At 49.2% G+C, this 14,912-nt stretch overlaps 1 protein-coding gene across 1 annotated transcript in view; it reads left to right on the top strand.

The window, feature by feature from the left end:
• Nucleotides 1-14,912, top strand: part of FGF18 (fibroblast growth factor 18) — a 71,359-nt gene that overhangs the window by 17,532 nt on the left and 38,915 nt on the right. The window contains exon 3 of the mRNA XM_009880728.1: nucleotides 9,924-10,104. Within this exon, the coding sequence (XP_009879030.1) occupies nucleotides 9,924-10,104 (181 nt within the window). The remainder of the gene's footprint in view (nucleotides 1-9,923; nucleotides 10,105-14,912) is intronic.

The following is a 14,912-nucleotide window of genomic DNA, read 5'->3' as shown; positions in this document are numbered from 1 at the left end:
AAGGTAGTGAAGGCAGTGGTAGCATGCCAAGCTCCCTGAATCCCACTGCTCGCTCCACAATCTCGCAGAAGTCGGTCGGGGCTGTTCTGCAAAGCCTTATTGCGGTTTTCTTTGCGGTGATACCCGTGCCATGAAGAGGGACACAGGCACAAAACTACTTCTGAAGAATATTCATGTCCTGGTGCTGGCAGTGAGGAGCGGTGGCAGTACTTGGGTCATGTGAAGCCTGAAGAACATTGCCACTGGTATGGGAAATCAATGAATATTGGAACTTCCCCCCAAGCAGAGAGGGCGCCCCTTGGGAGGCATGGCAGGAATTGGGAAAATGGGTTTGGGGCAGTACTTGGCACCAAAGGGGGTGAGACCTGAGTGGGAGGTGGCAGGTGGGACAGTGCCTGGTGGGGACGTGGGGGCTTCACCCTGTCCCTGGATGGCTCCGCCGAGGCCTAAGGAGAGTGGCAGAGCTAAATAAACAGCTGGGTGATGCTCGTCCAGCTTATTCCTATGTTTCCGATTCTAAAAAAAATTTAAGAAATAAAGAATTAGTGCAGTGGTAAATGGGGATCTTGTACATTTTGGAAAACTGGGTGCTGGCTGTGAGAATGAATTTGGAGTCCTGAAACCCAACCTGTCCAATTCTGTCTGGCGAGTTTGGCGGCTACGGCATTAACCAGGGCAACTTCCCGCAGCCCAGGCTGCACAGAGGTGCCCCCCGGAAGCCCGAGGTGACCTCATGAAACCGCCATGGAAATTTTAGTGCATTTTAGTAAGCAAGGGAGGAATCTGTTTGTTGAGCTGTTTGTTTGGATTTATTTTAATATGCTCTATTTTTCCCCCTACTTATCTTTTTGAAACTCCTGTTCTTACTATTCTGGAATCATCACACCATTTCCTACAAACACAGTTTTGCTAAGATGTGGTTGGATTTTTTGAAAAGGAAAAGCAGTGGATCTTCCGGGACAAAGTTGTAGCACTCGAGCAAAGCTAAACTGATTTGCCCCATGCGGGTCCCAAGTCTCCCTGCATCGGTGTCTCTTCCTGAGACAAAATCACATGGATAAAGGACAACTTTAACTCTGGATTGCTGAGATCGCCTTAAACTGGAATCACAGATGTCCTATGAGACCACGGGGCTGGACATTTTAAAGCTCTGTCGTGATCTTGTGTCCCAGTTTGGGAACTCCAGAAAAGACAACCAGAGTTAGTTGACAAATGTGTGTTTCGGTGTGTCCATCTGTGGCATGGAAGATCTCGACTCTTCCCCTGGACACCTCAGTCCATTGAAGGTCGGCCAACAGTCGGAGCTGTGTGAACTGAGTACCTGCAGATCCCTTTGGGCACATGGGGACCCGCAGCAGTGGCTCTTCGAAATCATCCAGGGGGAGATGAGGTGCCACAGCTGGAACGGTCACATCCGCATGGTGTCAGGTGGCTTTGGGTCGGACCTTCCTTCCAGCACTGACCTCCCTTGCAAGCCCGGGGCAGCGGCTTTGGAAGGCAATGTTTTGCCCATTGCAGTGGAAGTCAGAAGGACCACCCAGTTCTGATAAGGGCAATTTAGAAAGGAAGGGGGGGAAAAAAGAAAAGAGGGGCAAAGGGGCACAAAGGGAAGAAAAAAAGCAACCCACCAAACCCACCGCTGAACAAAAAATGAAGATCAAGACCGCTGTTAAGCACACTGCCTGCGAGGGAGGTCTCCACCGTGCCTTTTCTCATCTAGAGCCAGCACGGATTGTATTAACAGCTTCAACGCAATGGAACAAATTAATCCCTGATGTAATTGAAATCGGTGAGGTCTCACAATAGGTGAGTTTGACCCAGTGGGATAGAAATAGAACAAGTGTTGGAATGAAGGAGTGAAACGAAGTCACACTGTTCAGCCATTGGCATTTCATTCCTAGAAACAAAGGCCAGACAAACGCAGAGAATACATGGCTCTGCTGGGCATGGTTGAAAGCTGCTCAATAATATCAAGCTTTGAAGGGATATTTCTGGGTGGAGAGGAAGTATATAGCAGAGATGTAACAAGCATTAAAAAGAAAGAAAGACAAAGAAAGAAAGGAAGAAAGAAAAAGCCCTGCTCGCTCGTTGCCTGACTGATAGCTGTGGTAAAATAATACCAGCCCGGATTTTTTTTTTTTTAAATATATATCGCGACTGGAGAAAAATAAGAAGAAAAGGTCTGAACTGTATTTCTGGAGAATCAAAACTGTCAAGAGGTCGTGGCGAGAGGCGGCATCCCGCGGGTACCCCTGCAGCTGAGGTGCACGGGGTTGGTTTGCGTTGGCTCGCACAGGCTGGTCCCAGCCCCAAGGTGCCTTTTGGTGCTGGGAGGTGCCAGCCCTGTTGGCACTGCTGCGCCACAGCAGGATGCTGGCTCCTGCGGGAGGGGAACGTGGCCGCCGGAGGGATGGGCTGCCTCTTGCAGGCTGCTGAGCTGCTGTTGCTGGTGGTAATTACATTAATGATGTGACCCGGGGGCTGCCGCCAGTGACCTGGTTCTGGCTGGGTGAGGGCGGGTGGATGGAGATGTGGAGGACGGGGGGCGCTGGAGCCCCTCAGCATCACTCTGGTGCTGGGCTTTGCGCCGGCCGGCGGTGCTGGCTGGAGGTACCTTCCCATCCTCGGCTTGCACGTGAGTGCAGCTGGGGTTTTAAAAGTTATTAATCAAGGCTGAAACCCTGCTCTTCCCTGGACTGAGCCGTTCCCCGGGGTGGAACGAGTTTAAAACATCACCATCTCACAAATGGTGCATTTTCATCGTTCCAGCCAAGGCTCACTCCATCATCAAAAGGAGAAACTGGGTTTTCTCGCAGGCGGCATCATCTTTCTCTATAAAATGTCCAAATTCTGACTGATGGGCCATAAAACATTCGTTTCCTCAAACTCTCTCAGGTTGCATTTTTTTGGCACTCCCTCCCGCCTTCCTCGTGGTTTCGTACCAGGCTCAGTAATGCTGTTGTCTGCTGTCTGAGGGTCGATGGACGCGTTGCTTTTTGGAACCTGGATAGCAGTGGTGCACAGCTTGGTGGCATCTTGGGAAGATGCTGGGGAGTTTGGCTGAGCGATAGCCCTCTTTTCTCAGGGGCTGTGCGTTTCGGAGAGAACGAAGTTCTGATGCTGCCCGAGGAGATTTGATGTATGGCCTCTCTGAATGCAGCAGGCAGCTCTCCGGAGAAAAGAAGGCTCTGCTTGCCGAGCAGCTTTTGGATCCAAGTATGTGTCACCTCGCTGAGCTCTATGTCCCCTCTTCCAAGCCCTGCAAACATCTTCTCTTTGGGTCTTGTTTAACATTTCTGAAATCCGAAGGGATGGGTAGGCTTGACCCCCTCATCACCCCGTTTCCTTCTCCTTTCCAGCTCCATCCTGACGTGCGCTTCCCTTGGAGTGCATTAAACAAAGAGCATCATTGAATTTCACATACTGCAGCAACTTGAAAGCGCTCAAGTCAAAGAAAAGAGGGGCTCGATTTCCCGGCATATCTGTGCAGGAGCGGGGAGAGCTCCGGGTTTCTCCCTGTGATGGACTGATGTCTCCTGCGTGGGCCCGTGCTGAGGGAGAGCTTGGCACCCGTCCTCGGTGCGGGCAGGAGCTCCTCTGCGAGGAGGGGAGGTGGAGGTGGTCCGGTGCTTGGCTTTCTGCCTTTCCCAGCATGGTGAAATGGAGCTTGGGAAGGGAGCGGAGAAAGGGAATAGCCTGAATGCATTGTGGGGAGAAGTGTTGTTCAAGCTGAAGGACACTGTTGGTACAAGAATAAAACTGGATGTAAATATATGAGGTAGAAAATTAAGGCAGAGAATATTCAGAATGTGTTTCTGAAACAGCTTTCTAAGGAAGCAAAGACAAAAGATGGTTTATGACTTGATTTATGAACGGACTATAGAGTGGCACAGCTTGTGTGGAGCGAGATCTTTTAGCATCTGGGTTTTAAATAGGACATTCATGCTTGTCTGAATTTTTTTTTCCACCCCCAAAAGAAAATAATCAAAAAGTGTTTCAAGTGAAATACTTTGTAAATGCCATTGGTGGAATCTTTTGTGGAGTTTGGGAGTCTCAGGTCTGCATCATTTTCAACAACCACTTCCGTGGTGCACTGTGGTGCCCTTTGTCACAGTGCATCCTGGAGGGTACACAGTCACCATCCAAGGTGACACCTCCCAAGCGTGAGTGTGCAACTTTGCTTTTTATATATTTATTTCTCAAGGAAAAAGATACTTTTCTGTGGGTAACTGGAGGAAACAACCTAGACCCTTGGTTTGGTGTTTGTGCTATTTTTAAAGGCTTAGTTATGTTTGTGCAATTCTGGCAGTGTCACACCATAGCCTCCCTCCTGTGGGATGCACAGGGATTCACCCTGAAAGCGCCCTCTCCCTCGCTCCGGGCTCCCCCCGCGCATCTGAATACGGAGCCTCTTTGTGTGGGATGAATTTCCAAATGTGCTTCTAAGCCCCAAGAAGTGAATACTTCAATGCAGAGCGCATCCACTTCTGCCTGGCTTCGGACTGTGCTCTGTAACCCGAAGGTAACGATATCCTGGCGGTGGATTGACTTTGCAGTTAAGAGGAGGAGAAAGCAACAAATAAAGGGGTGCATTGTGTTTCACTGTACGTCGAGGACGGCCGTCATGGTGAGCTTGCAAATCCTGCTGTAATTGGCATAGAGGAATTTTGCCAAAGTCCTGGAAGCAAAGCGGTTTGTTACTTGCCTTTGCGGACTTGAGAGAGATCTGTCTTGGATATCCTCTTGTTGACCTTAGCGAGTTAACTTTCATGTGTTTGGAAGGTCATGGAGAAAATCATTAATATTAGGTTGATTTGATGGCTGAAAGGTAATAAGTATTTCCTGCTTATCAGATGGGGTTTGAAAGGACTTTGAATAGCTTGATTTGTTTATCTTTTGCAATCGGTACGGCCCTTAACGAGAGGGATTTTGTATTCCTCGTTCAGTTTGGGGAATGACATACGGTTTGCTCTCTGATGAGGCTCGGAGGCTCCGTAGGATAAAAAGCAGGAAATCAGGGAATTCTGAAGTCCAGCTCCCAGCTAAGTTGATCGTGCTGTGGGCCTCAGACATCTCATGCTGTAACGCTTTGTGACATGAGCAATAACAGAGCAACGTCCCCTTTCGCTGGAAAGCTGACAATAGAAACCGAAATGTGCAGTGGTTGGTTGGATGGAAAGCCAAATCCCGTAAACGTGGCTTGGCACCGCGAGGGGTTCGGCCACCTTGGCGGGGCTGTGGTTGCTACCCGGTCACAACAAGGCACCGGCGTGTGCAGGGATGTGGGACGAGCGCGTGTAGGACTGTCATCGCAGTGCTGCTGTCAGAGGCTTTTGCCGTTCTTGAGCGTTTCATGGATTACTCAGTGGCGAAACCTTAGGCTGCATCGGCAGAATGGTCTTTCCCTCACCCCCATCTGAGATTTAACAAATAGGAGGGTCATTCTTTAAGCTGAGGGATTGCCGTAAAGCCATTAAAAATGAAATCCACTCATTATTTGAGAGTTGTTCGGCAAAAAAAGCACTTGAAAAATCTCCCAGTCTTGTCTGTCTTCAGACAGATGTCTTTTCTGGGTTCTGTGGCGGTTTGGAAAGGAGGTAGGACAGAATGCACCTACCTTGAACGACTGGGCAAGTGCAACAGGGAGGAGGGAGAGCCGCTTCCTTTCCGGAGTGAGGCATTGCTGATGCATCGGTTGCTGGCGGTGATGGTTGTTTTTGAAAGGAACGCTGTCCGTTCCCTGGCATAAGCTCTGTATCGCCAACTGTACTTTCAGGATGTCTTCGTAGCTGTATATTATCACTGAAAGATGTAGTGATAAATAACAAACGGATGAATAACTGATTGAAAAGAAAAGGAGAGGAAGAATCAAACTGAAACCAAATTCGATGCTCTGTTTTAACAACTGGGATTTTGCAGACTATAAAGTGTTGGCAAAGAGTGAGATGGAGTTACGTGAAACCCGCTGTCCTGAGATGCTGAAGTTGACCTGCACAGATTGGGGACCGTACCAGTTGGATAGATTTGCAGAATAGACCCTAATGCAACCCCAAATCCCACCAAAACAGTCAAGGAGATAAAATAATGCAGGAAATCCTTTTCCTGTCCCCAGAGAACATCCCACAGGGCACATTGCTGGTCGGGAGCTAGAAGGTGCAAGTGGCCGTTCATTTCAGGGACGTGTTGTGCTGAACTCTGGAGCCGGAGCCTGCAGGCTTTGTTACCTCCAAAGTGGATGATCAGTTGAAAGACCAAAAAGGGAGGTGGTCAGTTTGTGTATGATGTTTTTATATGCAGTAATAACATATTAATAGTTTAAAAAAAAAAATAAAAAAGGAGAAAGAAAAAAAAAAGATTTCCTTTCGCTTTGGTAAACAGAAGTGAAAGCCCTCGAGTTTTCAAGTGGGGCCGGGACTTAAAGGCACTGCTGCATTCGTTTCTGTGCGCTGTGATTGTTATGGAAATGTGCTTGGGGGTGGATGGACTTGGTTTTAGGTGACCTTCTTGAGTGAGTGTTGGTGATCAGTTACTGAAGGAGGCATATGTTACTAATTTTTTTTGAGATTTACGAAAGAGGGTCTCTTATGGTATATATAACTGGACTTTCTTATCTCAGTAAAGTTAGCTGCTTGAGGGAGTATACTCTTCGGGGCAGCGATACTGTGAGAATGGATTTCAGTGATGATCCAATAGGTTTTTATCTCGTGAAATCGACACTGCATGAAATTTTATTTGAGAGTATCAATACTCTCCGCTGCGGGCCAGATGCAGCCCAGGCTGGCACGGCAAATTCACCTTGGCCATGCTCCAGCGGCATGTCCTGTTTCAAGCGGGTGGTTAAGCGTGTGCTTACCTTTAAGCAGGCAACTGAATCCCAGTGGTTTCGCTGCTGCTCTGGACCACAGCTGCTTGAACCCAGGGGACAGGTCAACTGCGAAGAGAACCTCTAGCACATTCCTTCTCCAGGATTTCTTTCCCTGGGTTAGAGCTGGTCCTGTCGCTGGAGAAGCGATGGAGTGATGTAGGCTTGGGCTGATCTTATTTATTTCAGGGGTCGGTGTCCCTTGCAGATCCCCACTGGGCTCGGACGAGGTGTTGGGGTTGTGGGTGATGCCAGCCAAGCTCTTGGCTGGGGGAGGAAGAGATGTCATCCCTCTGGGCTGCAGTGTGCCCTTCTTGCCAAGGGAGGAGACGCTTAATTAGCCCATCTTGGGCAGGAGAACCGTGACACATGCGCAGGCGGGTTCGTGGCATGGCATGTTTGAGGCTGACCACAGCGCAGGACGGCTCCATGGGTGCTCCAGAGTCCGCCCGGGCACTGCAGCTACAGGCTGGGGGCCTCTGGTGCGAGTGCTCCAGAGACAACTAAAAGAGAGAATTAAAACATGTTTTGGAAAACGGATTGCCTTTTCCGTTTGAAGTTTCCAAGAAAGCGAAGCAACCTGCCCTTCCCCCCACTTCAGATCCCACCTGTTTTGTTTTTTTTTTTTTCCCCCCTAGAAAAATGTGAAATTCATTAACATGTGGTGAAAGCAATGTAAGGACGTCATCTTGATTTAAAATCTGTTTTAAATCTTAAAATGATGGAGCCAGAATCTTAACTGCAAATAGCTTGGCTTTTGTGGGTACGAGGCAGGCTGTCAACATTACTCGAACATCCCTGGTTTTAGTAGTTTAGCATCCTTTGCAACAAAAGCATTTGAAAAGAAAGCAAGAAGAGATGTGGGGAGAGAAAAAGAATATTATTCATGTCGCAAACATCCCGTGGTGCCCTCCTGGCAGGTGCCAGGGCTGCTTCTCCTCTCCCGTCCACAGCTTTGGGTCACGGCTTCTTGCTGCGCTGGTTTCTGAGAGTTGGAAATAACTATTATGATTAATTCTGTAATTCTTGCCTGTCACCTCTATCATCATTGCGGATGTCTGTTTAGACCCAGCGCCGCCCCAAATCTCCTTTCGTTCAGCTCCTGTAGTCTCCTCCTGATGGTAACATAAGAGAGTTAAATCGCTTTCTCTCCCAGGACTTGGGATTCAAATAGCATAATTCCAGCATTTAATAAGGGCAGCAAAGGCGATCCCGCAACATCCCCGTGAACCTCATTGCTGTTGCCACTGTGTTGAATATCGTGTTTTTGTTTGGGTTGCTTAGTGAAGGTCTGGTGCTAAGCAGTGCTGCCTGCCCCAAGTTCTCCTCCTGCTGCTGACCCGTGTGTCTTCTCGATAACTGGAAACGCTCAAAAGTTCTTTTGAGATTTTTTTTGACTTCAAAATATTTGGTGGTATAAGATGACATATGCAGGAGGCTGAAGTGGGGCTGTTTTGCATGTTATGGCCATTTGCTTTTGGGCGTTTTAGCCTGGAATGGACCTGAATGAGGATTTATTGACCCTTTTTCATTTGCATTGCCAGCTCCATCCCCACACCAGTATAGCAGAACACTGTTCCTTGCAGGCTGGGAGGACAAGCGCAGGAATGTGGTGGGAGGAGAGGTGGTAGCCCTGCTAGGAGTAAATGTCGTTCCTCTGCCAGTTCCAGACCTAGGCATCATTAAATTCCAGTAAGATTCTTATTTTGTGGTGGATTTTGTCTCTTACGTGCAAGTGGTACACACAGCATTAAAACTCGCCGACAAGGAGTAGATTTTTGAATGGTCTTTGTCTCAGTCAAATTTAGTATTGCCTGTTGCGTGGTGGTTTGGTGTGTGTGCCACTCGCTGATCTTGTGATTTTTGGTTTCGGAATGATTTATGGTCACGTGAAGGGAGTCTACCACTGAAATATTGTCCCTCTATGAGTTTGGAGGGGGCAGTGTGGATGCTGTGGTGCAGACGCTCTCGGGGACGGATCGTGGAGCGATTGCTGGGCTTTCGTGGCGTTTGGGTGTAAAGTGCTTTTGGGTGCGTGCTGCCCAGCATCCCCTTTGGGAGGGTGTCTTTAGAACATCTGGGTTGTCTGGTCCTTTGACATTGGGCAAGGTGGGACATGTCTCTGGAAGCAAAAGCAGGAATCCCATTTTGGTGTCTCTTGGGAACAGTTAAGATGGGAAACAAGACCTCCAGAGAAGGGCAGATGTGTCAGAGAAAGTTTCTGGTAATATTTTAAGGCTGTAGTGAACTAAGGTTAATTTAATCCATTGGCCAGAAAAAGCAGATGAAGTGGCTGAAGTGATCAGGCCCCTGCTGATAACAGCCTCACGGCTGGACCTGCTGGATTGGCTGTCACTGGCCCTCGTGAGCATCTCCCCAAGCCGTGAGCCTCTTGAGGCAGACAGAGATGCGCCCATAGATGGTCACCAATGGCCTGGCTTCTCTGAAAAGCAGCGCTGGCAAAAAAAGTTAGGCTGAAGAGTGCCTGTGTACGAATGACACTGTTATCGTAGTAGGTTTTATGCCTGTGTGAAGCGAGAGTCCAGTCTGCCAATGTCAGCATAAATAGCTTTTCCCCTTGACTTCTTCCCTGCAGTTAATCGGGGGAATCAGTGCAGCTGCTGAAGGTGAAGCACAAATTCTCTGAAATGGAGTTGGCCATCCCCTTTCTCCCACATGTGTCCGTGTAACCCAGTAGAGGTTATGCAAAGGAGCGTCTAATTTATGGCCAGCGTGGCTGATCGGGATTAAATCAAAGCAGGACCGAGCAGAAGTTTTTACTAAAAAAAAAAAAAAAAAACCACCCAGAAACCAACCAACCACCCCATGGTTTGATTGTAAAAACCCAGGTTTGGTTTACTGTCGAGAGCCACCTCTGGCTAGAATTACCCGTTGAGCGCCTGATACCGCGGCCGCAGCTGTCAAGTGAAGGGCAGCCAAATCCCAGTCCTCCTGCGCCACGTTCCTGCTGGCGGGTTGGTGTGCTGTCCTTCTGTCTAAGATGCTTGTTTTGTTTCATGGTCTGTTCTGTTCTCTCTCCCCCTTCGCCATCCGCTCTCAGATGTTTGCTGCCGAGGAGAATGTAGATTTTCGGATACACGTGGAGAACCAGACGCGAGCGAGGGACGACGTGAGCAGGAAGCAGCTTCGGCTCTATCAGCTCTACAGCAGGACAAGTGGGAAACACATCCAAGTGCTCGGCAGGAGGATCAGTGCCAAAGGAGAAGATGGAGATAAATATGGTAAGAATATTTACTGGGATTCCCCCAGACTTGGGTCAAAGGCTTTTAACCCTGTAAGTTGGGCTGAGAACCTCTTGGGAGAAAAATAAGAAGAGCAATAAAAAACAGGATAAAAGGGGGGGGGGGGAAACCCTAAACCCTTTCCAGGTTAGGAACATGGGATTTGTTGTGTTGGAGCAGGCTGTCAGCCCGGCTCCCAGCTGCAGGCAGGTCCCGCAGTACAGTCATGCCCCAATTTATTAGTGTATGATGGTGCTTGAAAAAAAAAAAAAATCTTTTTTGGCCCAAGGGATGAGCCCTCAGTGTGTCCACTGTAATTCATAAATGATACCTGGGTAGGTGATTGGGGATGTTCTTTCCCCATGAACCCTGGGCTCGAGTTTGGGTGAATCCAGTGCTCGATGAAGCACTCTCATCTTTCTAGGCGGAGGGGATATTTGGTTTGAGATGAAATTTAGCAGACTCTGGAGCTTTGAGAGTAGCCCAGAGCTTAAGTTGAATCTCAGGGTATGTGGGTCCTGCAGGAACACAAATAACTGAGCTTCCCCCAGGCCAGCAGCGTGTTCAGCTATTCTCACAGTGATTTCCACGCAAGCGACATGCCAGAAATGCTGCTAGCAGGCTGAATTACGAAAAAACTTTGTAATTTTGGTACATTTTGAGATGGTTGCGGCAGAGGTACTTTTGCTGAAGCTGCTTGCTGGAATGGAAGGATTTTGGGGGCTGTTTGGAGAACTGGTGCTTTTTCTCTTACGGACGTACAGCCCCGTGCGTTCATGCAGTGCTGCAGAGGTGTGCGAATGCGTTGGCCGGCGTGCGGCTTCACGGGAGGTTGACTTCACGTGCAGCAGTGGGGAGGTGGAGGTGGGCCGCGATGATGGCGGGTCAAAACCTGGGACCGGTTGTTCCCGCGGGAGCTCCAGGCAGGATGAGGTACGTGCCATGCCGCTGCCACCGCCGCGGGTGGAGGAGCAGAGTGAGCTGTGCCATGGTGGTGGCTAAAAAGCACCTGGCTGGCGTGGAACGAGAAATAAACCCCCACCTCTCGGAGAAAGCCCTGCCCTGAGGTCTTGTCAACCTCGTCCTTTGTCATTCCCAAATTTCCAGATAAAACAGGAGTGGAAAGTGCCACTTGGCTGCTAATTATTGTGTCATTTTATCGCATTCATCCTCTTAAGGTTTGATATGTAAACTAGTGGCTGCTGCTGCCTTCCCAAGGAAGGCTCTTGCCCGCGGTGACTGTCAGGTAACGCGATGTGGCTTTCCTCTCCATAAAAGAAGGCGGTATTTACAGTGGGGTGCAGCGGGGAAGCGTGCCCGTGAGCAGCTGACAAGTGCTAATTTATGTGTCAAAGCCCATCTTGTCCCCTTCATACATATGCAATCGTGCCTGAACAACGAATCCTGGCGCTGGTGACCAGTGGTGGCGATGCTGAGCGATGGCAGAGCTCGAAGATCCCCCGTGTGGGGAGCTGCCCCGCCGCCTGCGGTGCCACTCGCCACCAAATCCTCTCCGTTGACAAATCCTCTCCAACGACCAGGAGCGCTCCGGCCACGGAGGCTGTTTGCTGACCCCCCCCGCCCCCGCCTGCTCCCTCCTCCCAACGCCTCCTGATAAAACTCCGTGCTGCATCAAGCTGCAAAGCCTTCCCGTCCCTAGCCCTGCTGAAAGGTTATGGAAATCTGTTCGTCGTCTTGCTTGGCACCGGCAACGCTTCGAGCATGATAATGGGGGAGACAGTGAGGTGGGACACGGAGGTCCAGGATGTGACCACGCAGAGCTCCTAGCTGTGATAATGAAGCGGGGGGGGGGAGATGTCAGAGTTACTGAAGTGAGAACCATCTGTGTTACAGCCAAAACTGGATACAAAGGCAATGACACAGGATTCATTATGTGCTGGGAACCCCTCCCCCCGAGGCATTATGATGGAGTAACCTTTGATCAAGACCAGAGAGGCTTAAACCAGGTCTGGGCATCTCAACAGTTGCAAACTTCTGATCCCCATCTCCCGTCCTGCGGGTCGGATCTGCCTCTGAAGGAGGACACCTTTCCTCTCGTGCAGCAGATGGCTATTTTTCCTCCTGCCCTTTCTCTCTTCTTCCTTTTCCTACTGCCTGTAGGCTGGCACGGTGCGTCAGAGCCAGGCTGGGCGCTGGCGAGTGCCCGGCTCCTTTCTTGGCTACCTCGCCCTTGCAGACGGTGCCATCTCCCACGGCTTCTCCACTGCCTTAACCCCGTCCCCACTTGACAGGGGAGATGGCGGTGGAGGTGGTGTGGGTTGATGTCCTAAGGATCACAGCCCAATAAAGGCTTTGGGAGGATGTGCCAAGAGCTGAGTAAAGGCAAGAGAGGTGGGAAAAGGTGACGGTGAGAATTCCCTGAATTCTCCCGATGGCTCGGTCCCGGTAGGAGAAGGTACCGTGAGGCAAGGGCAACACGGACTCAGTCTAATGTGGGAAGCTCTGTTGAGCAGCACGGCTGTGGCTGAGGTCCACAGTGCTCATCACCAGCAATTAGCACTGGCCAGTTTTAAGAACGGGGGAGCTAATAACATTTTAGCACCTCTTTCCCCTCTCCTCCCATACATTCACAACTAGTTAAAGAACAGTGTCCAAGGGAAGAGATGCTATTTTTTTTCCCTTCTTTTTTTTTTTTTCTTCTTTCTTCACATATACAGCACCCAAATGGTTGGCGGGGGAGGGTCGTCCTGCCTTTGAAGGGGATTAGTTTTATTGCAAGGTTTTATTGACTTCTGTAAAACTTCTCACCTCTTGGTTGAAGAGAATGGCCAGAAAAGAGGGGAGGTGGCGGATCTGAGGTGGAGAATCGCTCCTTTCCAGGCAGTCACCCCGAGTACAGCAAAACGACCAGCCGGCCCCGGTCCAGGGAGAGAAGCCAACGCGGGGCCGGGAGAACCCAGCCAGAGGAAGCCCCCTTTGAATGTTTTACCCGGCTGCGCAAATGCCATGTGCAAGGAAACGTGCGTGCTCCGCAATGCGTAGTTTCGCTGGTGTAATAATTCCGCTGGGTAATTTTTGGTTTGTGTGCTCTTTCGGGGCCAAGATCTGGCCCCATGTGTCAAATTATTAAATGGCAAATTAAGTCAGTTAATAGAATTAATTGAGTCGATGTAATCCTTTTAATCAGATGGGTTTGATCCCTTCTCAGATGAATTAGAATCCATTAACAGATAAGTCAATTATTGGACTAAATTAAATCTAATAATAATGCCTGCTGCTTACAGCAACACTAATTAATCTAAATACACTTACCTATCTCCCAAGGTTTTTTTTCCTGTTTCTTTTTTTTAAGGCTTAATTGATGTTCCTAAAGTGCTCTGAGATCTTTAGATAACAGGCGATCTATGTGAGCAAAATATTATCTCTTAACAGACTATAAACTAATTAAAAGACTGATCTATTTACCGATTGCATTTTTACTTTAATCTCTTCAACCTATTCAGAAGGAGTTTGCACTGGCCCAGAAAAACAATATTCCTGTTATAAGCTTATTATTACTTTACAGGTTCCTAAGTGGTCCTTTCATTCAGAAAATGAAAGGGGGAAGGAGAAAAAACAACCATTAAAGTGCTGACAAAAAAAAAAAAAGAAAAGGACCTGGAACCTTTATATTCTACCTCCGATAAATGGTACAGATAGGGAAGAGAGGGATCAGTGACCTGAAACCTTAGATCCTTTCATTTATTTTCATTTCACAAAAGGCAGAAGACATTCTATCCTGTTTGTTCACAATCTTTGTATCCGGCGCAGTCGGGGAGACAGAGCTCTCTTGGTCGGGTGAAGGCATTTTTTTTTTTTTGCCTCATTCGTATTTCACAGCCATGTGATTTTTTTTTTTTTTTTGTTTTAATTTGTCCCCGGCTACTGCTGTCCTGCGGGGTGATGAGAAGTGATAGCCATCAGGAGAGAGGCGAGGGGATGTGAGAGGGCTCGGGGCTTGCCCTCTCTGCGGAGGTAACTTTTATTTGCGGTGAGCGCTTGGGTGTCCTGACGGCTGGGATGCGCTGTGTGCGGGTAGGTTATTAGTCAGGTTGCAGTGGTATTTTGTCCATTCACTCAGACTGTCACAGTTTACAAAATCTCTTGGGTCCCCCAGGAGGTCATAAACCATCTATTTTATAAACCTTTTTGTTTATAAACCTTCCAGTCTACAGCATGGGAGGTTTTGTTTGAGACAGCCCATGCAAGGGGCAGCGCACAGGAATGGTTTGGGTTGGAAGGGACCTTAAAGATCATCCAGTCCCACCCCCCTGCCCTGGGCAGGGCCACCTCCCACCAGCCCAGGTTGCTCCAAGCCCCGTCCAACCTGGCCGTGAACACCTCCAGGGATGGCAGCTTCTCGGGGCAACCTGCCCCAGGGGATCACCGCCCTCACAGTCAAGAATTCCTTTCTAATATCTAATCTAAATCCTTCTTCCAGTTTGAAGCTGTTCCTCCTCATCCTATCTCTACATGCCCTTGGAAAAAGTCCCTCTCCAGCTTCCTTGTAGGCCCCCTTCAGATACTGGGAGGCCACTCTAAGGTACGACATCTCTCCTTCTCGGCACCCCATTGCTGCCTGTGCTTTCAGCCACCTGGGGGATGGACCCTGAGCCAGTGAAGTCCTCTCGAAAGACTCCTGAGTTGAGTGGGGTTTAGCTCAGGACTCGAGATGTCCCTGAGACAGGAGGTCTGGGGAGGTTAACTAGCAGGGTGTCAACAAATCTGGGGTCAGGCAGACCAAGGAGGGGAAGCAGATTCAAGAAGTGGTGTGCACACACGACACAAGGCATTACCTCCATGTGTCA

This window comes from Charadrius vociferus, unplaced genomic scaffold (genome assembly GCF_000708025.1).
Source record: "Charadrius vociferus isolate BGI_N301 unplaced genomic scaffold, ASM70802v2 scaffold822, whole genome shotgun sequence".
In the NCBI taxonomy this organism is placed as follows: Eukaryota; Metazoa; Chordata; class Aves; order Charadriiformes; family Charadriidae; genus Charadrius; species Charadrius vociferus.
This window is presented reverse-complemented; position numbering and strand designations above follow the sequence as displayed.